Source organism: Stegastes partitus, unplaced genomic scaffold (genome assembly GCF_000690725.1).
Source record: "Stegastes partitus isolate 25-593 unplaced genomic scaffold, Stegastes_partitus-1.0.2 Scaffold287, whole genome shotgun sequence".
Classification (NCBI taxonomy): domain Eukaryota; kingdom Metazoa; phylum Chordata; class Actinopteri; family Pomacentridae; genus Stegastes; species Stegastes partitus.
Window position 1 is genome coordinate 392,050 of NW_007578018.1, and position 15,126 is coordinate 407,175.

Genomic DNA, 15,126 nt, shown 5'->3' on the forward strand with positions numbered 1-15,126 from the left:
TAAAGCCACACTGTCTTCAACAACACTTACCTCCTGTTCTCAACTAAAACTGTTGGAGCCCATGTTTTAGGTACAGCCAGCCTCCCTCGGACTCTGCACATCCACGTAGACGGGCTTGTGGGGTGGCAGGCCGGTGTTCGAGTTGACTGGTGGCTCGACAACATCGCAAAAGTTCATTTGTGCAGCGGCCTCCTCTCTTTGCGGTGACTCTTGATAGTGCAGTTTCAGCAGGTTAGTAATGGCCTGGTCCTCCTCTTGGGTAAGCTGGATGACAACCCGTCTGGGCAGAGAATCTGTGCTGTGTATTCTCCATGTGGAACTGCCCAGGTCTCTGGTGGGGTGCGGTCCAGATCTGAACGGGTCTGGACGGTTTGGTGGCACCGGGCAGGCGGACATGATGGGTGGTGGAGTGTTGAGACGGGAGCAATCGAATACCTGAAATTTATTTTTTAGTGTAATTAGATGGGACGCAATTGCAAAAATTATCGCCTTGTTTGGCTTTTAAAAACTATTTTTCCCCACATGTATGGCTGTTGTGATGCCATGACAGTGAAAACACACTGCCCCCTCCTTGTCCTTGGTCTCAATTTCTTTCAATCCCCTTGGTTTAGGGTCTTAGCTCTGTCTGAAAGGACTGAGCCAATCTTATTAAACCTCTTCGTCTGTCTGAGCCCCTCCATAAGCTCTACCCTCTACACATCCACTCCCCAAAAGAGCAAAGAAACCAGGCTGCCATCTTCACCGCCCCCAACCTGTACTCAATCCATCCACAGAAGACGGAATTAACTTTTCATGTGTTACACTTAAGCATTGACTTAAATTTACAGTCTGTACAGGCATCATGGTCTAGAGTCTATTTAAAACTGTATTCCTAACAATAGCATCCTAACAATAAAAACACACCAGAATAACATTTTAATAAGTAAAAAAAAAAAAAGCACAATTAGGAAAGTTTTTAAGGTTTTTAAATTTGAGACATAAGGAAAAAGGACTGACTTTGGCAACATATTTACAAGATATACTTAATTGCACCATAAAATATCATAAGAACTGTAAGTGATAGACTTTTGGTATTGTGTGGGAATTTTGTGTTTTTATCAAGATGGATCTGAAAAACTTTATTACATTTAGGATGAAAAGACAAACTTAATTTAAAGTGTGTTTATTTTGCTACCCAGAGACTAAATCCCTGGTATATGAATCTCCATGGCAACTCATTTTTGGCTATGAAGTGCTTACTTACCCTCAACCCACTTGGTAAATTAGGGATCCTCCTCCCACGGGGTAGACCGGGGTCAGTGTAGAAGATCTCTGCAGGGATGAGGGGATGGACTGAGGATAAAACACAGAATCATCAAAGAGCAGCTGGATGAGGCTTGCCTTTCACTGTCTAGGATGTTCTTAAAAACTTATAACATTGTGAAAAAGTTTAATATTTTCCATCAGTTGTTTAAATACTTCAAGCATTTTTTTTGTTTTAGTTCTGACAATTATGGCTTTTACCTTATGAAAATCTGAAATCCAGTATTTAAAAATACTATTTCCTAAGATCAATTTAAAAAAAAAAAGATTTACAATGCAGAAATGTACAACTCCTGAAAAGTATGTTTATTTATACGTAACATGAGGGCGATCAGCCTGTGATATTGCTGAGGATTTACTGAAGCCCAGGCTGCTTTGTTTTGTATTTTTGAGTCAGGTGTTTCTCATCTTTCCCTGGACAGGACCGCGTATGGCAGGGGTGTCCTCGAGGGCCGCAATCCTGCAAGTTTTAGATGTCTCCCTCTTCCAACACACCTGATTCAAATGATCAGCTCATCATCAAGCTCTGCAGAAGCCTGATAATGATCCTGATCATTTGAATCAGGTGTGTTGGAAGAGGGAAACATCTAAAACATGCAGGATTGTGGCCCTCGAGGACCGGAGTTCGACACCCCTGGCGTATAGGGTTCTGTAGTGTTCAGGTCAGGTGATTTTAATCAAGCACAGTAATACCATGGTCAGTAAATTATTTGGTCGTAGTTTTGGCTCTCCATGAAAGCTTGTCAGCAGATGGAAGCATCAAGTGCTCTAAAGTCTCCTGGTAGACGGCTGCATAGACTTTTGACTTGATAAAAACACAGTGGACCAACACCAGCAGATGACATGACACCACAAAGCATCACAGATGGCAGAAAGGTCACCCTGGACTTCAAACACCTTGGATTCTGCATTCTTGCTCCAGACTCTAGGATCTTCATTTCCAAATTAAATGCTAAATTTACTTTCATCTGAAAAGAGGATTTTGGTGCATTTCTTTTTTTTTTTTGTCCTTAGCCCAGGTGACATGCTTCTGATCGATCCTCTGGTTTGTGGTTTGATATTAGAAAAGCAACAGTTCTAACCCCTTTCCTGAAGATATCAGCACTTGGTTACTCTTGATGCACTCACACACATCCTTGTAAAGCTCTCCAAAGTCCTTCAATTAACTTAACAATCCTCTCAAGGCTTTATTTTATTTGCTTAAAAAGCATTTTTTGAGACACTGGATTTCTGACTTTCATGAGCCATAATCATCCAAATCAAAACAAAGGCTTGAAATATTTCCCTTTACGTGCAATAAGTCCAGAATATAATACATTTTCACTTTCTTAAATAACTTAGGAAAAATATTACACTTTTTCTCGATGCACTAGCAGTTAAAAGTGTCTCACTTGTGTGGATGTCGCTCTGACGCTGGTGCGTAAAACCTGCAGCCGCGTAAAGAGGCAGGAAGGAGGGGTGGCGCAGGGTCCTGTTGGAGATGGAGGGCAGGACTGTCTTGGTGGGGGTCTGAGGAGAAACAGCTGATTAAAACCACCATCCCCACCGTGTAGGACCTGCATGAGTCGTCAAAGTAAAGTTTGAGGTCCAAATAGAAAACTTACGTTCATGATCGCTCACTTTTTCAGCAGGAGATTAAAAGTAGGAACAAAGCTGATTCACGTGGTGTTTAAAGATGTTTTTGGGTTGTTTAAAAAAAAAAAAAAAAAAAAGAGAGTAGAATCTTTTTTTCTCTCCCGTGTTTTACTAGCGACACCTGGTGGATTGAGTGTGCATTTGACTGATGAGCATATATATTTTTTCTAAAACATTAGTTAAGCCTTAAATCACACTTTTTCTGCAGTTTTCCAATCCTGTGAAGTTGCCCTGAGCTTATATTAGTTATAAAATTTACTTGCAACACAGATTAGTTCATTTATTCTTCCTACACAGTCTCTGATCGTCATCTCAGGAGACTTTAATCATACATCACTCTCCCCACATCCAGCCAGTATGTGGACTGCCCAGCCGGAGACGGTGGGGCCTTGGACCTGCTGTGTGCGGACACCAGGATGCATATTACTGAATTATTTTCTTGTACTTTCTATATTTTTGGACACTGCTGTGGCATATAAATTTCCCATAAATTTCTATTCTACACAATATCTTCTTGTGCATTTAGTTTCTGGAGAGAGAACGTTAATAACCATGCAACAGTGCAAACGGATGCATGGAGGGTTGTCCAAAGTGAAATGGGTGCTATCCATGTATACATGACAGATTATTTAAAATATAATGGCAATATCAACATTTTTTGACTTTGAAATGCGTCACAGCTACAATCTTTCTGACACACCTCAGGGTGCTGGAGGAGCACAGGGTGGGAGATTGTAGACAATCACCTTTCAGCCGAAGACTCACAAGTCCAACAACCTCCTGCACAAACCCAGTCTCAACAGAATCCTTCAAAGCATGTGTGTAGGAGCAAGTTTCCCACCATTATGACAGTTCAGGTAGCTTTTTAGTTTGCACCCTTTTGCATATTAACACCAGACAAGTTTCATATAAGACCCTGGAAACAAATGCAACACAATCAGCTGTATTCATTTGTTAGTTTGCTAAGACCATCCTGTAGCAGACTATTTTAATTTTTTAAAATTGAGTGTTTCATCAGCAGCAACAGCTAGTCACTCTTTCGTATACTTACAGAGACATAATTCTTTGCCAGAGAACTGCACCTGAAAGATGAGAGCCAGCTGCAGCAGCAGGAATCAGCAGTAAGGACAGAAAGTCTTAACCTGAGCCCTGAAAATGTCTCATTCAAGAGCTCTGTAGAATCTATGGACTCCACTAAACAATGCCAATTAAGACAGGGGACAACAAATCAGCAAAAAACTAGCAAAATGATAGAAAGCAGAAAGAATATCCCTTCCTAAAAACAGCACGATGTAACTGGTCAAACTGTCAAATGGTAAAGGTGGAGCCAACATTAACATCCTTTTGTTTGGTTTATTTTAAACTCTTATCCAGCAACGAAATTAATATATAGCTGACAGATGGTGAAGTGGAATAAGTACTGTTACTTCTACTACATTAGTGTACTAACTTCCTGTGTCTACAATACCATTTGTTTGCATAGCAGTGTTGGCAAGTCTACACACCATTTTTAAGAAACAGCTTTATTAAATTCCATTTTAACACGATTTAAAAATACTATATTTTGACAATGTTTATTTTAGCTTGTTAGAATCTTTCAGCTCCTGTGAAGAGATGTGAAAAAAAAAAAAAAAAGTGAAGTGAGACCTTACATCCTAAATACGAAAAAAACGATGCTTCCTGGTAACTTTGATGTAACGAGCAGTCGGGTGGACGGCAGGTTGGTAGATGGCAGGTTTGTAGACGGCAGGTCGGTAGATGGGGGGTTGGTAGACGGCAGGTTTGTAGACGGCAGGTGGGTAGACGGCAGGTCGGAACTGGACAGGGTTTCTGGTTGGACTTCTGGTAGAAGGTGTGGTTTGAAGTGTCGTAGTTGGTTTGATAGTGGAACTTTGCAGAACTGGGGAAGATATTTTTGCTTAAAAAAAATAAAAAAGTCATTGTGATGAGGGATAACTGGTTATGTGCGGTAAGTGAATAACCGACTGTACCTGCAGGGCGGATGATGCTGCCGACACCGGCTGTGTCCGACTCAAATTTGAACATTAAGAAAAGGTGACGGAGACTCGCAAGAGGGTATGTACACTGCACCAGCATGCTGCAAGACAAGGATGGCTTTATTACTGCAGATCAACTGGAGAAACAATTTATAGAACCTATATTGGTAGTTGAAGGAGCAAAGAGGGTTAAAGGTACATACATTCCAGTAGCATCACCAGAAACCGACTTGTTGTAGAAAATCTCATTTTGATAGGTCACATTTTCCACCCCAAGCTGAGGGGAAACGTACAAATAAGTTATTTCTCTTCAGTCAATTAATAGGCTGCCAGGTCGTACAGGAACGATTTTAAACTTCTACCTTGATGGTGGATCCACAGCTGTTAAGAGGAAAGGAGAAGAGTGCTCTGGTGCCATCAACCTCTTTGGGCCCACACTTGTTATCTATAAGGTTGGTTCTTGCTGCGCTTCCTCCACTTGGGATGGCCAGAGACAAGTCAGCCACCACCGTCATCCTCCCATCACTCGAACACACTGCAGAGAGAGGAGTATTACCATGTGTCTACTATAAACAAGGCCATACCTGCTGTTTGAGTTAAAATGGATGTTCTTACTAATGAGTTCAGAGTTGAATGGACATGTCTTGACAGCGGTCTGGACCTCTGATGAGTCCCGATTCCTCATAAGGATTTCAAAAGTAGCAAAGAATCCCTTCAAAGTAACATTCTACAAATACATGTTAGTTACTCAATGTTCAAAATACTAAACCCCTGAGAAAAAGTGTTAACATCCATCAATTAATTTCCACATCTTACCTCGTACTGATATCCATGAGCGAAGAGCGGCACGTTGAGAACCAGACTCTGGCTATCATTTGTCAAGATGTAGCCATGCTGGGCTGCCAGCTTAGACGTCAACACGTCTGAGCCGATGCTGATGTCCCACAGGTAGTCAAAAGGCTGGTGGTCCAGCTTGAAGTTGATCCCAGACTCAGAACAGACGGCATCAAAGGCCGGATGAGCTGCCAGATACAGTAACGTAAAAATTCATGCAAATGCTGTGTAGATATCTAAAAATGAATGACTTACAGACATATGGGGACAAAGCCACGATGGAGGCCAGGTGGTAATAGGGCTCACGTAAAAACTCAACAATCATTGTGTAATTGATGTCCAGCCTGTATTGAATAGTTGCATCTTTTCTGGAAACCTAGGAAACAGGAAATACAAATCCTGCTTAAGCCAAACAGGGTGAAGCTGCCATGTTGCCGCTCAGACAAATAATTCAAAAGTCTTACCTGCTGTGTAACAACAGGATCATCAAAAGGCACCTTCAGAGTGTAACCGCGGGTGTTGTTAGGTTGAACAGCTTGCATGATAGTGTAGCTGCTTGCATTTGGAAAAGGCACCGGGAATTCTTGTCCATTCAGGTGGACAGAAGTCAACACAATGTCTTCGGGGATGTTTCCAAGGTAGACGGTGAAAACTCGCTCCTCAAGAACCGTTTGGTTGTCGGTGAATAACAGGCAGGGCAGCAGGGGAGAGACTAGAATCCTGTGAATTCTTAGCATCGTCTCTGCGCGATCATCATCCACAAAGATTTGCTCCAAGTAGAGGTGGAACATGTAAAACTCGTAGAGGCCCCCAGTGACAAAGCTCTGAAACAGACGCAGTTTGTACGTGCAATCAGATAGGATGCTGGTGTTGACGTGTTTTGTCGAGCTTAAAAGTAAATGCTGCTTGATCAAATGGACCAGAAATGTTGTATCTGCTATATTTACGGCCATTACTCTGATGCATTGAATATAAACACTTCAATGCAGTGGATCTCAGCCTTTCTGCTGCCAAGGACGCCCTACGTCCAGTGAAAATTCCACAAAGACTTTCCCTCTTGTGTGTTTTGCTACAGTGATGCAGCACTAGAGTCGGTCATTCCAAGTAGTTTTATTTATATACACAACTGGAAAAAAAATACCAAGGTCCAGATGACAGGGACCTCCAATGGTGTGTACGGCCGTGTTTCTGCCCGACACCACATTTTGATCAGTTTTACTATTTGTTATTATTGGGCTGTTTGTTAGTTTATACAAATGAAGCACTACAGATCGACTATTTGTAGATAGTTTCGTGATTTTGTCATTATTTTTTGTATTTTTCTTTTCACTCATAGCCATCTCACGTCCCCCCTGGCAGCTCTCTGTGGCCCCCTAGTGGGCCATGGCCCCCTATGTTGAGAACCACCACTTATGAAGAATGGCCTTAATTCCTGTTGCCTTACCAACATCCTTCACTTTGACTGTATAGTTCCCTTCCTGAATAAACTACATTATAAAACAATCCATCCCAGTTTAAACTATTCTTCACATTCATTGTTCTGAACAGACATTGAAAAAAATATATATATATTTTTTGACCTTTGACATGACCTGGAAAATGTCACCAATCTGCAGAGCCTGAATTTATCTCACAACTAAGTGTACTTCAGACTTCAAAGGTCAAACCTACATTGATGATATCTACATCTTATGAGTGTTCCCACCTTCCTGTGTCCTCCGTCAGCATTATAAGGGACGCTGATGTGGATTGTGCTGTTGTCCTTCTCCACAACGTAGCCTTTGGCCTCTGCAACTGGCCGCTCCTCAAGTTCACCATTGAGTCCAACCCTGATCCGTGTGCTGTCGAGGCTGGGGTACAGCAACTCCGGAGTCTTCCACATCACGTAACCGCTGTTATCACGTGACCCTTTATCTGCACAGAAGAAAACTAAGATCGTAAATTGATTCGTTTAAAAGTGAAGAACGAGTTAAAACAAAAATGATTAATGCTCACGTGTGGAACAAGCAGCCACGAGGTCCACCATGAGTACAAGCCAGCGTTGTCTGGAGAACACAGTGGCATGCACCACCTCCACTGGAACCCCGTTCATCTGGAGAGACACTGCTTAAACCCTGATTTAGACTCACGCTTTGCAGGTACACATTCTGCATCAGTGGTTTACCTCAGTGCTAGATGACTCCGGTTGTCCATACGGTGTACGAAACACAAGCCTTCCATCTGTCAGGTCGAAAACATAGCCCTTCTTCCGAGCTTGAGACATGGTTATAGGCGGCATTTGCGCCCCTGCTCTTTGAAACATCACCTGCCAGTCTGAAGTGGTGGAGCTGTGTGCCTGATTTAAAAAAATAAAATCTTAGAAACAGTTTACTTCGATGAAGCACATGTTTTTGATTTGACACATACTAGCACAGGCTTTAAAGCACTCCAGTCGTCTGTCTCTGTCTTTGTTCTGGATGGACAGGTAATTTTACTCCTCACGGATACCTACAGAAAAAAAAAAAATTTCATAATAATGTAACACATGAATCCATTCCATGAGTAAAATTCAACAACATAACCAAGCTTACTTCCATGTAGTTCACCTCACAGGTGACCTCTCTGGGAGACCAGGGGACAGAGGGAGAACAGGTCTTCTTCAATGCATAGGTGGCATTTTTTTGTTCGTGGTGCGCATTCAGATTGAAATTGAATGTGAACACTTCATCATCCTGAAAGACCCACAAGAAGAAAACTTGGATAAAAAATGAGGGTGTTGAAACTAAATCTTGTTTGGGTGCAGAAAGGTTGCAGTTGCTATATAGTTGTACGTACTTTGTTGTCAGTGTGACAACTGAAGTAAGACGCTCTGAGCTCCACCAGACCCAGCAGAGGGTGAACACCAACGCTGTAGCCACACTTTGCTGCGTACTGCTTAGTGATGGCATACACGCCTGTCTTGTCTGAAAAAGAATATAAACACAATAGTTAGGTAGCTTATTATTAAAAAACTAGAGTAAACCATTTTTAAAGCTCACTAGTTTAAGTGTAGCATCTCACGACTACTATTTTAAGTGATTAAATTGACTTTATCCTTCATTTAAAAAGGAATACTTCAATGAACAATCCCAATACTGCCAGACGGTCAGTGGTAACCCACCCTCACAACCCCAAAATACTTCACTCGGTTTAAAAGGAATGCTAGCTTCTCAAAAAAAGCTGGATTTTCAACTTTCCAACAGCTTTAAAACACATCACATGCAATGAGTATTTCCCACGGGAAAACTAACCAAACCTATGCTTAAAAATTGTCATCTTTTACCAGAATTACTTCATTCTACATGCCTCATAAAGTCAAACCGTTTCCAGTACCCAACCGGGAAAAGAAAAAAAAAAAATCTGCACTCCTCAGCACAACTTAGAAGCCATTAGTGATTCAGCTGCAATCAACATTCCAAAAATGTAGAGAGACTTTGGCTGAACTGCAGGCTACACACATCAGAGAGGAGACAAGTATGGAAACTATTTAAAGACGTTAGTGGTAAAATCTCTATAGTATGTAGGGTTTTCCCTCAGTATTGGTACGACCTGTAGGCACTTGGAAAAATGTGCAATCTATGTAAAATATGTAATCAGAAAAATTCTACTTTTGTTTTTTTTATATTATTATCGGCATTCTACCACTGCACAGAGGACATTTGAGTTCTCTGTATGTCTAGTCATGTTGTAGTGTTTCTATAGAAGTGCAGGACTTTACTTTGAATCAGAAAAGGAGCCAACACTGAGTACAAATGCAACAGAAGGGGAAAAAAAGTGCCCAGAAACAGCCTAGGGTTCAGGGGGTTAAGTTTTGCTGGATGACTCACCAACAGCATCAAAGCGAGGCTCCGCTCCAGTAAAGGAGAGATCAACAGCTATCATGAAGTAACGATCATGACACTCCATATAAAGAACTCCTGCTTGAACAAACAAGCGTTAAATACAGATCACCTTTTAATTATCATAGGTGTGCAAACTGGCATTTATTTACCTTCTGGAATTTGATCACCTCTTGCCATTGACCACATAGACCAGAATAAGGCCACACTGGAACGCAAACAAACATTTCAGTCCAAAATCATCTTTATATCTTGTAAAGTTGCCACTTAAAACACTCACCCAAAGCTAAACTCAAAAGTCATAGCCAATGACGTGTAGGCAGTGTCTAAAGCCAGCAGGGCTGCTAGCAAACTACACCTGCGAAACAACACCAGCTAAAGTGAATCGCGTGTTTGGTGTATCCTGGCTTTACTAGCAGTACTGCATGGTCTGCTACAAAAGCTTTCAGTGGTTCATTTTTGTTTGTAAGTTAAAAGGAAGTTTCACTGCGACAAATCAGCTGCAAGTGGCCTTGATTGCTCATAAGTTAAACCTGTGAATGTGATTCCTGAGAGCATGTGGTTGGTTGGTTCTCTTATCTTTTCTCTCTGCTCTCGAGGCAGACGGTCACTCTCCTTGGATACGGTTTAACTTTCTGTTTAAAGGGAGTTTTTTTGTCGCCAAGTGCTTGATATAGAGAGAATAGTGGAGTTATATTGACCTTACTGTGCAAAGTTCCCTGAGATGACTTATATTGTGATGTGGTGCTATATTAATAAAATTAATCAGAAACTCTGACTACATTGGATAAAATAAATCTAGAGTTGATGAAGCATTTGGCTGCTGAGCTGTTTTGCCAATGACTAAAGAAATTAAGGTGTGCTGCTCCATGTGGAGATAAGTTAGTGTACCAACTGGAGCAACTGTTTAATGGAATCTTATCTTTTTGCTAGATTTTTGACCCCACAACAACTTAAAAAATGTGCTCAACAGCTGAGCAGTTAAAAGCTCACTGGATTTATTTTCATATGTGGCTAACACCCCATCAGTTACAATCAGTAACAGTATTTTACCATGTGCAGCAGTGTGGATGTTTGGATAATCAGCTGACTTGCACCACTTGAGCAATACGATTTTCAAAGGGGGCTACAAGCATGTCATACAAGTCATGCAGCATGTATGACCATGTTGCCCCCATTTGAACAAGTAACACGCACCGCATCGAGCAAGCATTTTCTCAGATCATCTTTGCAAAATTTAAAGCATTTCCTACACTTGATTTGTACCCATTACACTTTAGTTCAGTTACTGTTGAACAATAATGCTGGAAGAGAACTATAGAGGGTCTTGAAGTACTCATGATATTTCACTTATATTGGTAAGAATCAGTGCTTAGAAGACCAAATCCTACATGATAATTGCTATATGTGCCTCAACCATGAGATTACCAAGCACCATGTTTTAGGGATCTATTGGTGCTACTTAGATGAGGCATGTAAACCAAACTGAAAGACAATGGTGTTTCAGTAATTTCTTCTCAAAGTTCAACCCAGTTACACGACCATCAAGGAATTTGAAATTGGCTCCACGTTTCTGTACGCAATTGCTTCCTGATAAATTATAAACATACATGTGCTAGTACTGCAGTATTTAGGACTCATCCTTCAGCTTTTTAGGCTATGAAAAATTAATATGTTTTTGCACCTGGTAAAGTTTATTAATTGTCAGTTGTCATGGTTTTATGAAGTGTGCATGACTTGGTGAAACTGTTAAACAGGATAAATTCAATGACTCACCTTTGGCTTTCACAGAAATAGCCACACAGAAACTAAACAGACACTCAAAGGACATTCTTACTTATATATACTAAGATAAGACACCCAAGTCTCACATCTAGATTCCACAAGATATCTCTAATTTAATCACATGAGGTTTTGGTACTTTTTGTCAAAACTTGGCAGAATTCTTGAAAGTGCAAAGATATGACACCTAAAATTAAACTTGTAATTTTCAGCTGTTGACTGCAGACCCTTATTGCTCATTGATCACAGCCTCAAGATGAATTGCGCCTGAGGAGGAATCATCTTCAAACCCACACTGTTTGGTTGTACAGCTGAAATGGTTTTAATCACATAATTGGGGGTTCATCCATCCATTGTTTTCCTCTTATCTGGAGTCACATGGCAGTGGCAGGAGTCTAAGCAGGGCTTACAAGACATTCTTTTCCCCAGCAACATTTCAGTGGGATTCTGAGGCCAAAAGAGATTTGTATTCTGTACCACAGCCAGCTCATTTCAGTGAGAAGGAGCAGCAACTCAGTCGTACAGAAGAAACTAATTTTGGCAAAATTGTGATTTTTATTTATTTTTGCATTTTCAAGTATGTGAGATCCAATACTTACCATCCTAGACAGCCCCAAAGTTGGAACAAGATAGTTGATACATTATTCATCCCCTTTGGGAAATTCACATTCAAATGGTTAGATGTCAATTTGTCTTGGTAAACTTGTTTAGTTGTACGCGTTTCTTTTATGCAATTCTTTCACACCCTTCAATTTAATGGAAAATATTCTTTATTCCTGAACCAATTATCAAATTGATCTCAGTTACTGTGAAGACCCTGTCAGAATGAAAACAGTTGCTAAATATGTTGAAGTGTTCAAGGACACTCAGCCTTCAAGCCTGGTTTAACAGTTGAACAATAATACTGTCTTTAGATCATTTAAAGAAAAAACAAACAAACACAGTTTTGGTACCGTAGTACCAACATCGCCTTGCATTGGAATGAGTGTGGGGAGAAAAATTAAAAAAAAAAAAAAAAAAAATCACCTAAATAATACATAAATTAATACTCAAAGTTTCTGGCTGTGTTGCTTTCAGTCCCCAATGACAAGTCAAGAGCATTTAGGACAAATTTATTGAATTTAAAATACATGTCGTCACAATCCATTATACGTTGGCAGTGGTCCTGTAAAGATTTCAACAAGGTTGTCAAATACGAACTTTAAGATTTATTTTTCAAATATGAAAATGAATTTTGAACCAACCTTTCTTTGACAGTTTCTTGAGGAAATGGGATACTTTGTTAAAATGGGCAGGAAGGGGGTAAGCAGGTCGTAGTGGGACGGGTCTTGTGACGCGTCTAGTAGTGGGTTTAGTAGTGGTGGTGGGTTTCGTGGTGGGACTCTGTAGACCTACAGAGTATAAGACGACATTTTCAGTATGAGACATTTTGAGTGATGTGGTTTATGCCTTTGAAATACACCCCTACCTTGAGTGGAATGCACAATACGGCCAACGCCAATTGTGTCGGACTCGAACCGGTACACTGAGAAAAGACGATGAAGCGCAGCCAGGGGATACGTACACTGCAATGTGATCCTGGAAGACAAAGGGCATGCTGTTCCTCGTGCCATGGTAGTTGAGGAAAGGGTAAAATAGCCAAAATATTTCATATTTAAGATTTTTACCCATCATCATCATGGCTTGGGTCTGCTGGATTTGTCATGGAGGGGAGCTTCTGGCTGAAGGAAATCTTGTTTTCATACGTCACATACTCCTTGTCCAGCTACAAAAACAAAGTCTTTCAATGCTGGGTGCAAGCATAGAATGGAGCATGGAACAATCATTAATTGGCCCTACCTTGGCGATGGATCCGCAGCTATTGACAGAAAAAGAGAAGAGAGCTCTGGTGCCGTCTGTCTCTTTGGGTCCACAATCCTTGTTCAAGAGGCTCGTTCTTGCAGGGATATCTCCACTTGGGATGGCCAGAGACAAGTCAACCACCACGGTCACCCTACCATCAGTCGAACACACTGCAGAGAGACGTGTTTAAGCACGTGTGTCAACTACATGGAAAACTCAACGACCATCTAAAGCTAAAACAGGACATTCTTACCAATGAGTTCAGTTTCAGTGAATGGACACGTCTTGACAGTGGAGCTCTGAACTGATGATGTTTGACGATCCCTCACTAGGATCTCAAAAGTGGCAAAGAATCCCTTCAGTGTAACATTCTGGAAATAGACACTTTAGTCACTACATGGTCAAGACAACATAACAAAATAAACAACAAGAGTTAATGTCCATCAATTCATTTCCACATCTTACCTCGTATTGATACCCATCAGTAAAGAGTGGCACATTGAGCAGCAGACTCTGGCTATCATTTGTCAAGATGTAGCCGTGTTGGGCTGCCAGCTCTGATGTCAGCAGGTCTGTGCCAACGCTGATGTCCCACAGGTAGTCAAAAGGCCGGTGGTCCAGTTTGAAGCTGATCCCGGACTCAGAACAGACGGCGTCAAGAGCTGGAGGAGCTGTCAAATGCAGCACTGTGAATAATCTTTTTGTAAATTTGAGCAGGACTAACCGAATACAGGTTTGAGACTTACAGACATCCGTTAATGCCATGACTGATGCTCTGTGGTAATAGGTTTTATCTTCAGGCTCAACAGTCAGTGTATAGTTGATGTCTAGCCTGTATACCAATGCTGCATTTTCTTTGCGGAACTAAGAGATGGAAAATACATTTAATATGCAAGATGCATAAACCAGCATGACATCTGGAATTACCAATGGAGACAAAATTACTAAGTCCTTTACCTGCTGTATCACAACAGGATCATCAAAAGGCACCTTCACAGTGTAGCCGTGTGTGTTGTTGGGTTGAACAACTTTGATGATGGTGTGGACACTTGCATTTGTCAGCTGTCCATTCAAATGAACAGCAGTCAACCTAATGTCTTCAGGGACATCTCCGAGGTACACTGTGAATGTACGATCCTCAAGGACTGTTCCTGAAATAAAAAGAAAATAAGATTATGGATGCATTAACCTGACAAACTGTCTTCAGTAAACTTACTGTTTTCGGTAAAAATGTGGCGCAGCATGAGAGGGGTGACAAGTGTCCCACGAAAACGAAGTCTGGTGTCGATACGATCCTTCTTCCGTGAGATTTGCTCCAAATAGAAATGCAAGATGTAATACTCGTAGAGGTCTCCAGACATTAAGCTCTGTCAGAGATACACATGTTAGATCTGAGAACACTTGTGGAAGATGTAAATTTGTGCTAGAAATCTGACAGCCAGCTCTACAGCCCACTTTCTGGCCCTGTTTTTCCACCTTTCTGTATCCTCCTTCAGCATTGTAAGGGATGCTGATGTGGACTGTGGTGTTGCGTTTCTCCACAATGTAGCCTCTCTCCTCAGCAACTGACTGCATCAAAAGTTCACCATTGAGTCCAAGATTGATCTGTGTGCTGTCGAGCCATGGATACAGCGCCTCTGGAGTTTCCCACATTATGTAGCCACTGTCATACGATCCTTCATCTGGGGACACACCATTACTTTAGATTTTAATATGAGTCGTCAGATAAGAAAAGGTAAAAGTACAGACCGCAATACTAACGCATGGAACAAGCAGCCGCCAGTTCAACCGTGAGGACAAACCAGTTCTGTCTGGAGAGCAGAGTTGCGTGGACAAACTCTACTGGAACACCATTCACCTGGACAGAGACTCAAAAA

The 15,126-nt window shown here is 41.3% G+C and overlaps 1 protein-coding gene across 1 annotated transcript; it reads right to left on the minus strand.

Annotated features, from left to right (window-relative positions):
* Positions 1–66: 66 nt before the first annotated feature.
* zpax4 (zona pellucida protein AX 4) lies at positions 67–9,668 on the minus strand. The gene is made up of 18 exons (XM_008282847.1): positions 9,614–9,668; positions 8,583–8,710; positions 8,339–8,479; positions 8,175–8,255; positions 7,933–8,103; positions 7,764–7,860; positions 7,474–7,682; positions 6,233–6,592; positions 6,024–6,144; positions 5,751–5,956; positions 5,550–5,661; positions 5,297–5,469; positions 5,138–5,211; positions 4,929–5,035; positions 4,626–4,855; positions 2,694–2,811; positions 1,244–1,332; positions 67–435 (listed from the first exon to the last, which is right to left on the minus strand). The coding sequence occupies exons 1-18, from the start codon at positions 9,666–9,668 to the stop codon at positions 67–69; spliced, it is 2,841 nt and encodes a 946-aa protein (XP_008281069.1).
* Between the last annotated feature and the right edge of the window lie 5,458 nt (positions 9,669–15,126).

Bases quoted from the DNA above. Each gene is read 5' to 3' on its own strand.
- zpax4 (XM_008282847.1), bottom strand. From the start codon at position 9,668: ATGATAGCTGTTGATCTCTCCTTTACTGGAGCGGAGCCTCGCTTTGAT. The intron at 6,145-6,232 runs GTAAGACTTTTG...CCTGTTTCCTAG, and splicing joins ATCCTGTTGTTACACAGCAG to GTTTCCAGAAAAGATGCAAC. The intron at 1,333-2,693 runs GTGAGACACTTT...TTTTATCCTCAG, and splicing joins TCAGAGCGACATCCACACAA to TCCATCCCCTCATCCCTGCA.